The sequence below is a fragment of the Octopus bimaculoides genome, chromosome 22 (genome assembly GCF_001194135.2).
Source record: "Octopus bimaculoides isolate UCB-OBI-ISO-001 chromosome 22, ASM119413v2, whole genome shotgun sequence".
Taxonomy (NCBI): Eukaryota; Metazoa; Mollusca; class Cephalopoda; order Octopoda; family Octopodidae; genus Octopus; species Octopus bimaculoides.
Genome location: NC_069002.1, coordinates 25,332,234 through 25,341,763, shown reverse-complemented (window position 1 = coordinate 25,341,763; position 9,530 = coordinate 25,332,234). Strand labels below are relative to the sequence as shown.

General features: G+C 36.5%; 1 protein-coding gene across 1 annotated transcript in view; it reads left to right on the top strand.

Annotated features, from left to right (window-relative positions):
- Window positions 1–3,641: 3,641 nt before the first annotated feature.
- The window catches only part of LOC106873137 (stress-70 protein, mitochondrial), a 32,181-nt gene continuing 26,292 nt past the window's right edge, over window positions 3,642–9,530 (top strand). Inside the window, exon 1 of the mRNA XM_014920364.2 lies at window positions 3,642–3,869. Within this exon, the coding sequence (XP_014775850.1) occupies window positions 3,771–3,869 (99 nt within the window). The 5' untranslated portion in view covers window positions 3,642–3,770. The remainder of the gene's footprint in view (window positions 3,870–9,530) is intronic.

Below are 9,530 nucleotides of genomic sequence, written 5' to 3'. Positions count from 1 at the left end.
ACATATATTTATTCATATATATATATATAAAAACAAATAGTAAATGAGTATATGCATATATACGTACAGGTATGTGCATACCGGCATCCACCTGTATGTATGGGTGCATATCTGGGTACAGGACATTGCAAACAAAACGTAGACGAGAAAACACACAAGCCACATAGAGAACATTCTACTTCATCAGCTACTCACGTTTTAACACCGGCGTTTCGAAGAGCTTGGGCAGGACGCATCGTTAAAACGGCTCATCCCATGGACCGCAGATTAAATTTGTATACGCAAATTAAATCTTGCCATGGAGGAATGTAGTGGCGGACAAAAAACAAGACAGGAAAACAAACAGAAAATGCTTTACGGCCAGACAAGAAAAATTATGTGTGTATGAACGCTGTGAAGCACGAACTTGGAAGTAGGGACGAAGTGAGTTCGCGTGTTTGCTCGGCGATAGCCAAGGAAAAAAAGGATTATTGACCAGAAGGATGTGACCATGCTGGTGTAAGGGGAAGAGAGAGAGTGGTAGAGGGAGAAACAAAGGGAGGAAGTAGAAATACATACATACATATACATACATTTATACACACACACACACACACACATAAATATATATAGGTGCAGGTGTTGATGTGTGGTAAGAAGCTTAGTTCCAAAGCACATGGACCTGCGTTCAGTCCCACTGTGTGGTGACTTGGCATGTGTCTTCTGCTATAGCTTTAGACCAACCAAAGCCTTGTGAATGGATTTCATAGCCAAAAACTGAAAGAAATCAATCGTATATATATATATATGTATATATGTAAGTGTATGTGTGTATCTTTGTGTCTGTGTTTCTCCCTCATCACCGCTTGACAACTGCTGTTCATTTATTTACATCCCCATAGCTTACTGGTTTGACAAAAAGAGACTGATAGAATAAGTTCCAGGCTTATCAAAATAAAAGAAAAAAAAGCCATGGAGTTCATTCATTTGACAAAAAATTCTTGAAAGCAGTGTCTCATATTTTTGTTTGTCCTCTCAGTTGTATCTATCAATCTATCTGTGTATTACACACACACACACACGTATGTATTTGTGCATATTCATATCTATTATATAAAAGTCAATGTCTTAATGTGTGTTCGTGTGTTACTTATGCATTTGAAAACTACTGCACCGACCCTAATGAAATTTGGAACACAAAATCCAAGCCTAGGGAGATGGGTAATGCTGTGTTTCACACAATTTCATGAATGGATCCTTATGATATTTGAACCTTTGATTCAATGTATGTGTGGGTATAATGCAGTGTTTGGTTTGAATTTGAGGTGGCTTAAAGGGGGCAGGACCCCTCATGAAAATTCCTAAATTTCTGATGTTGATGAAATTTCAACCATAAGTAATTGACGCACATCAAGAAGTATTCCCAAAACTTTCCGCTTCTCATGAGGATTCTAACACCCCCTAACGGGGGCCTGAACTCTTAAATTTTAGTCATTTTTTCTGATCCAAAACTAGGTCAAAAGTACTGAATGGATCTTTATAAAATTTGGAAATTATATTCTATGCATAAGGACAGATGTAATGCTGTATATCTTTGAAAGTGAGGGGGCAAAAATGAGGTCATAACCCTTATGAAAATTCATATATTTTTGCTGTTGATGAAATTTTAACCATAAATATTACACACAAATGAAGCAATATTTCTAAAATTTCAAATTCTTAGAAGTTAGTAACACCCACAATTTAGTCATTTTTCCTAAGCCAAGACAAATACAATTGTACTCTTGGAAGCTGTAGGGTCACCCAAGCATAAAAGATGAGCATTATTTGTAACTCAGTGGTACACCAGTGTAAGACTTTGCTTAGATTGTGATTTCTGCAATGTGGTGCATAAATTGTCAAGTAAAGGAGAGGCATCTTTGCCTCCACTAATTCACTTGCAAAGTGTTGAGTAAAGTTATTTGGTTGCAGACCTACTTTGAGTCATTTTATTATCAGAGATAGTCCCCAGATGGTAACATTGTTTTCAAGGCCTTCCCAGATAAGTGACTGGTCATTCAAAGAGATTTATAGATTGCAAATTTATTCTGTCCAGTTACCTATCGGCATAGTGATCATTGGCAAACTTCAGAGGTGACATTTTCACTTCCCCTTAGCCCTCACGTCACATAGTTGTTAATGTTTATTTGAGTTGGGTCACGTCCTTCAAATTGCTATACATCTGTAAAGCATCTTACGGCTGTGCCCGTCACCTGTTTGGTGAGGAATCTTACATTGGGGAGTGGTAACGACTAGGGTAGGGTTGCTGACTGCTTATTGTGATCATTCATCTTTTCGTTTCCTAGCTTTGCTCCCTTTTACAAATTCAGCGAACATTTCAGTTTTAGGGATTCACACAGACAGACACACATTCTCATCTTTATATATATAGATAGACAGATGAATGTATACATAGGGTGTCTCTAGAAATCCAGGACATATCTAGTGTCAAATTTTCTGGATAACTGGTCTGGTACAGTATTATCTTATTGAGTGTGTCCCTGTCTTATTTTGTTTGCTGAGGGTCAAATTTGCCTGTATAGATTAATAGGGTAACTAATGACTAACATTTCAGATTTCAAAGAAATTTGAACAATAGCTATAAGACTCAAGTTAAAAAGATTCAAACAATTCAACTTCTCTGGTTGACTTAAAGATACCTCCCCGCCAATTGGGGCCTTAACTCCAACATTTTAGTGCTCCATTTTTCAGGAGCAAAAACCTTTTAATAGGTTCCATAAGATTTAAATTTTGGAATCTGGGCATAATGATGAGTATCATGGGATAAACGTGCCATGATTAGAATTTTTGTTAGGGTGTGTAAAGAGGGGAAAGAACCCTCATTAAAATTCTTCATCTGCAATTTTGATGAAATTCGAATCACAGATATTCCAGTTCATTAGAGAAAATATGAAAGAAAAGTCTAATTCTTCAATTGCAGGTAACACAGGCAATGCCGGATATCTCTGCCAGTAAATTATAAAGTAAGCTATGGAAAGTAAAGAGCTATATTGAGTTTAACAAATTCATATTAATACATTTCTAAAGTAGGGTTTGTTTGATATTAAAGTCCTTAAAATATTTCACACTGATCCATGTATACAGTATGATGCTTATAGGGAGAGAATTAAATCAAGAAAAGTAAACAACATGGTTTTTATTTAACAGATACCGGCACAAATTAATATTTCTCTAAAGCAGAGTCACTTTAATCTCGATAAATCGACGTAAAAACTACAGAACGAAATTACTAACATGCTGCTTGTAAATTAACCATCTTCAAAACAGTTTCTGTGTACTCAATACAGGTAGGTGTTTTGCTTATAATTTATGGATTTTTGGAAATTCCGGAATTCTGGAAGCCGGATAAAATCCGAGGTCCGGTACTATATTAGCTACGTAATGCCTGAGATACAGAAGGGATTGCCACGAGTGGAATCTATTTTAATGAAAAGTCTTCTTAATCAAAGGTGACATAGCAGGGTGAGGAGGAGGGCCTAAGTAACAACAACGTTAATAAGAGCAACAAGATAAAAAATATTCTGCAATAACGAGAGATATTTCACCAGAAACAGTGAGAATGTTCCGGAAATGAACAAGAGGTCAGTGGCACGCATGCGCAATCGAACCCTCTTCTTTACAGTAGAAAACGTCTCGGTTCGGTCACACGTGTGTGGAGGAAATCAGGGTTTTTGTTGGATCGCTGTGCTTTTTCAGTTGGGGGTCCTTATTCTTCCTTTGTTGTGGCAATCATGTTGAAAACCAGTCGAATATTGTTACATTCCTGTCTGAAGAACAAAGTAATTGGTTCTCGCAGAAGTCAGAATCTATTTTCTACATTGACGAAATCGGTAAGCAAGGAGACCATCTTTTTCATTCTGATTCTTCCTATTTCTATTTCTTCCCCGTTTTTCTTCCCTTAAACAATGTCCTCTATAGTTGTTCCATCTTTTCACACGTTCTTTTATACTTACTCATGATACACTTTTCTTGGAAAAGGCCTTGTGCTAATTATACACGGATATATGTATGTATATGCGTATATATATATATATATACACTCACACACGACCGGTATTGCGCCTTAGTATACGCACATGTTGGTGATAGGAATTACCTGGTTTGTAGGCATTTATAGACTCACATGTGTGTGTATAACTATATATATATTTGTGTCGATGTAGTATACATAATCATGTATATGTACATACATACGCACACGTGTCGCTCATATATATATATATATATATATATACACACACACACACATACATATATACACGTACATATATACACGTGTGTGTATGATGTACGTAAATGTGTATTTGATGCTTACATACGTCTACCGTACCAAAGACTTGTTTAGAATTTAATTAACATAGGTAGTTATTCTTCACATTATATAAACCATTAAAATTACATAACATTATGCTTAGAGAACGTTTACCACTTATTAAAATATACGTCCATTTCATATATCCTACAAACGTCCCTATACCGTAGCAGCCAGACACCTTTATATATACATGTATGGGGTATAATACATATATGTAGGTATATACGATTTATTGGTTTTAAATTATTAGGGGCAGGTACTTGTTAAAGGGAATTATGAATACGAACCCTACTTCATAGACACTGAAGTAATCATTCTGTGATAAAAGCAGGCCAAGTGCGCATTTATATAAGCACGATGTAGTCACCCCCACAAGGTCAACCAAACCCTGGCTTGTCAGTAGGGCATCTTATTTTTTAAAGTAAGCTTAACATTTTTTTTTAACTTAACCACATTTGTAAAATCTCTAAATTGGTATATATAAAAATGTAAATATATTGTTTTATTATGACGATTGGTTAACTCAAAATTTATTTTTGTCTATGATCTGTACATGTTATATATATATATATATATATATATATATATATATATATATATATATATATATATATATATATATACATATACATATTCGATAGACGCGTGGAAGATGTTTTATTATGAAATAAAAGCGGCGATCCTTCGAAGTCTTCTTTAAAATACCGTAAATAAATAAAAAAAAAAAAGTACGATTGTCCGAAATCTTATTTCGTACCTGTTTTCGAATGGGTTCTGTATGAATTATAGATATTTTGTATAGTTTTGTAAATTGCCCGAAATAACCGTGAGGAAATCAAAATTAATTGTACCCCTCATCTTGATCGAGTACCTTTTGTTCCACCTTTCACCCCCACCTCCGCACTCTATTGTGTGGTCAGTAATTTCGATGTACTCTATACACACATACCCGTGTGTGTGTGTGACTATATATATGTATTTATATTACATATGTATGTATATAATATTGACCGTGTTTTCCAGGTATATGTTTAAAGAAAATCTTTTCGTTATATTTTGTCTTTTTATTTTTGTGTTAATAATTTCCATATATCCGCATCACCAAACGTTATATAACATAATCCGTTGGATTAAAGCTTTTTTTTTATTTTAAATGTTTTAAATGACTAACTTCAGAAATATAAGACTTAATTAGGTACAGTTTTTAACAATAATTACAAGTACTTTTGTCTTAGATCCTTTGAAGGGATATCCCCCCCACCCCGCTGTATTTAAATGCAGGGACGAAACATCCATTGTCTTCCTTCAACACCATTTAACTATTTAAATCCCCTAAAAACCATTTAAAGGACTTTCTACCTTCCATCTTCAATTTAAACCTGAAACTTGTGTAAACGTTTACAATGCCTTTTATTTGATTAATCTGGATTGAAATGCGAAATAAATTTTTACTAATTAGTATTAATTAAAAGCATAGTTTTTCTTTTTCTTCTTGTATCTTAAACTGTTAAGAAAATTATCTGCGAGATATCTCGTTCCACCCGTGCCAAATTTTGACCTTCGTGTAGGGGGGGGGATGTCTTTGTCTCCTCTCTCTTTCTCCCTCTCATTGCTCCTTCTAATGCTCTTGATTCTTCAGAATCAGTGTTTAAACTACTTAGTTAACATTAATTTTATTATTACCACAATCGATTTAACTTTTCCCTCGTGTATTCGGGTTCAATTCCTGTCATCTTTACTTTTTGATTTCTTCGCTGTTGGTGGTGAAAAAAGAAAGGTGCCACTAAATTTAACCGGGTGCCGATGTCAATTACAATAACCGCTACCCTTAATATAAATCAATATTATGTACTATTGGAAGCAAATGTTGATAATCTATCGGCAATCACCACTAATGTCGCAGTTTCGATTCCTAGTCGAAGCTTTTCACTTCGTTTATGTCGCTAGTGTTTATTTAATATTTGTCTTTCTTTTGTGGAAATAAGAGTCCAAACCTTCTTTCTTCTCTCTTCTCAGACGAGACCATTGTTCCAAAATCGGTTAAGTTTTGTTTCTTGCTGTTCAGGGTTCCAGTTTTGTCATGCGATTGTATCTTTATTTTAGCCAGGCTTGGTTCAGTCGGCAATCCTCTCTTTGTCCTCGTCAAAATAAATTAATGCAACACGGAAAGGTTATTGTGTTGGCTGGGTTAGTAGTGAGATGGACACACGGGCAAATAATAGGCGAATGGGAGGGCTTCTTACGTGATTTTGATTACTCAGTCAGATTGCACCCTTTCGTCTTAAGAATGAAAAGGGACTTATTGAATAATGTAGTCCTGGATACATTGTCTGGGAAAAAGACAAGATGTTTATGCCTAAAATGTCTTTGGAAGCCGGATGGATCGGAGCTGACCTGGGGCTAAACAGCACATGTAAAACATACGATGTCTTAGATTTAATATAATATAAATGTTACAATAATAGGTTTTTTTTTGTTCTTACTTTTATCCTGTCTGGGAAGCAAAGGATTGAGTGTGTGTTTAACAAACATTTCAAAGACTAGTACTTATTCGAGCAATCTTTTTTGCCGGGGATGTTACTGGGATGTAAATATACCAACACCGGTTGTAAAGCGGTTGTGGGACACAAACACACACACTACAATGGGCTTCTTTCAGTTTCTGTCTGCTAGATCTTTTCACAAGGCTTTTGTCAATCTGGGGCTATAGTAAAAGGCACCTGCGAATAGTGCTACATAATAGAACTGAACCTAGAACCATGTGGTTAGGAAGCAAATGTTTTACCACACAGCCACACCTGCGCTTGTGCAAAAAAACAAAAAAAAACACTTCCATGAATAAAGCTAGGCATTTAGGTTGCACGTGAAGCTATAGAAAAGAGGTAAAGACCTTTGCCATTAATGCTTGCCAACTAGATAGGATGGCAAGCGAGCCTGCAGGAGGGCAGAATGAAGTGTGAACATTTCTGCCATTGCAACATTGAATTACAGGAGACTATAGAAAAAGAAACCGCCAGAGATGAACAAGTAGCAAAACAATGAGTCTTCAGTTCTTGGAAGCAAATAGATCCATTCTAATTTATTATAAAAATCTAAAATAGTTGGAATTCAATGCTGTCATGTGTTAATTTTTTTATGGTTTAGTTGTTGACAAACTTTCTCTTCTGGGGCCTCTAATGACAGTATTAGGTTATAATGTGAACTTTGGCCATTCTTGGCATCTTTTTATAGTCTTGCTGTCACTTTGGAACAACATCTATTATCATTTAATGTCCACTTTTCTATGCTGGCATGGATCAGAAGGAATTTGTTGAGGCAGAATATCTATGGCAGCGGTTCCCAAACTTTTTCGGGCTGCTGGCACCCAGGCTAGACCTCCACAAACATAGACCTCTTTCTGAAGCAAATTCAAAGCCATTGCATTTCACAATTAAAGCTTAAACTAATTAACCTATTTTTGTTACATCAATCACCCCCTTTTGGCTACTCCATTATCACCACTTTTCTTCATCGACCCCTTGGAACTTTCCACCGCCCACTTTGGGAACCACTGATAATATTTTCCATAGCTAGCCAGGTTTTTCTTTTAGGGAAGACTGGAAATGAACCACCTTGTTTGATGATAATATTCATTTAAAAAGCACCATGTGATGTCTAGACAAAGGTAATCACATACATAGACGCAGGCATGGCTGTGTGGTAAGAAGCTTGCTTCCTAATCACATGGTTCCAGGTTCAGTCCCACTGTGTGGCACCTTGAACAAGTGTCTTCTATAGCCTCGGGCCAACCAAAGCCTTGTGAGTGGATTTGGTAGATGGAAACTGAAAGAAACCTGTTATATGTGTGTGTGTGTGTCTGTTCCCCCCACCATCGCCTGACAAGCAATGTTGGTGTGTTTATGTCCCTGTAACTTAGTGGTTTAGCAAAAGATACCAATAAAGTACTAGGCTTACAAAGAATAAGTTCTAGGGTTGATTTGCTTGACTACAGGCGGTGCTCCAGCATGGCTGTAGTCAAATGACTGAAACATGTAAAAGAATAAGAGTGTACATACAGGCAGACATACAAAGCTCATGGCTGTGCAGTGAAACTGAACATAAGACCACATGATTAAGAAGAAGGCTTCCTAACTACACTCCTCACGACATTATCATCATTTGACGTTTGTTTTTCCATGCTGGCATGGGTTGGACAGCTTGACAGCAGTTGACAAATCTGAGAACTGCACCAAGCTCCACTGTCTGCTTTGGCAGGGTTTCTCTGAATGGATGCCCTTCCTAATGCCCACCACTAAATACCGTCTTATAAATAAACGTGACTGTCTTGAATCTTCCCACTACATTTGGCCATTCCTTTCATGCCACACACTTGAGACCCACATGATGTGTAGTGTCAGTAAATAAATACCTGTTATTCACTTGGGTTGATTTCATTTAACAATATCCCCTACCCTCACCCAACCTCTCACCAAAAGATAATTTTGTGTCAAAGAGAAAACCTTAATATAGGTCAGCAGGCCTTTTTTTTTGTTTGTTTTTTGTTTCTTTAGTGTGGAATGGTCATGTGATTAAAAAGATCATTTCCCAACCTCATGGCTTTCAGTTCAGTCCTACGGAATGGCACCTTTGCAAAGTGTCTTCAGTAGCCTGGTGGGTTTGGTAGACGGAACCTAAAAGAAGCCCATCGTGTGTGTGTATCGTTTCTTTTTGTGATTCTCTTATCTTTTTTTGTTTCTTTACTCTACTTTGATAAAGAGATCACTCGAAATGTCAATCTTCTTTTCTTTTTTCCTTTTTGTTTTGTGTACAATTTGCTTTGTACAACTTTTATCTTTTTGTATTTGCATTTTGCCCAACACTTTTCGATTTTTTGTCTATTGTGTTGTAACCTCTCATTATTTGTCCTTCTTTCAGTCCCCTCTTTATATATCTATATATCTAGATTTATATCTATCTCTCTATGTCTGTCTCTCCCTATATCTCTCTTTCTATATCTCACTATATCTCTGTCTCTCTAAATCTGACTGTCTCTCTAAATCTGTCTCTGTCTCTCTAAGCCTGTCTCTCTCTCTAAGCCTGTCTCTCTCTCTAAGCCTGTCTCTCTCTCTAAGCCTGTCTCTCTCTCTAAGCCTGTCTCTCTCTCTAAGCCTGTCTCTCTCTCTAAGCCTGTCTCTCT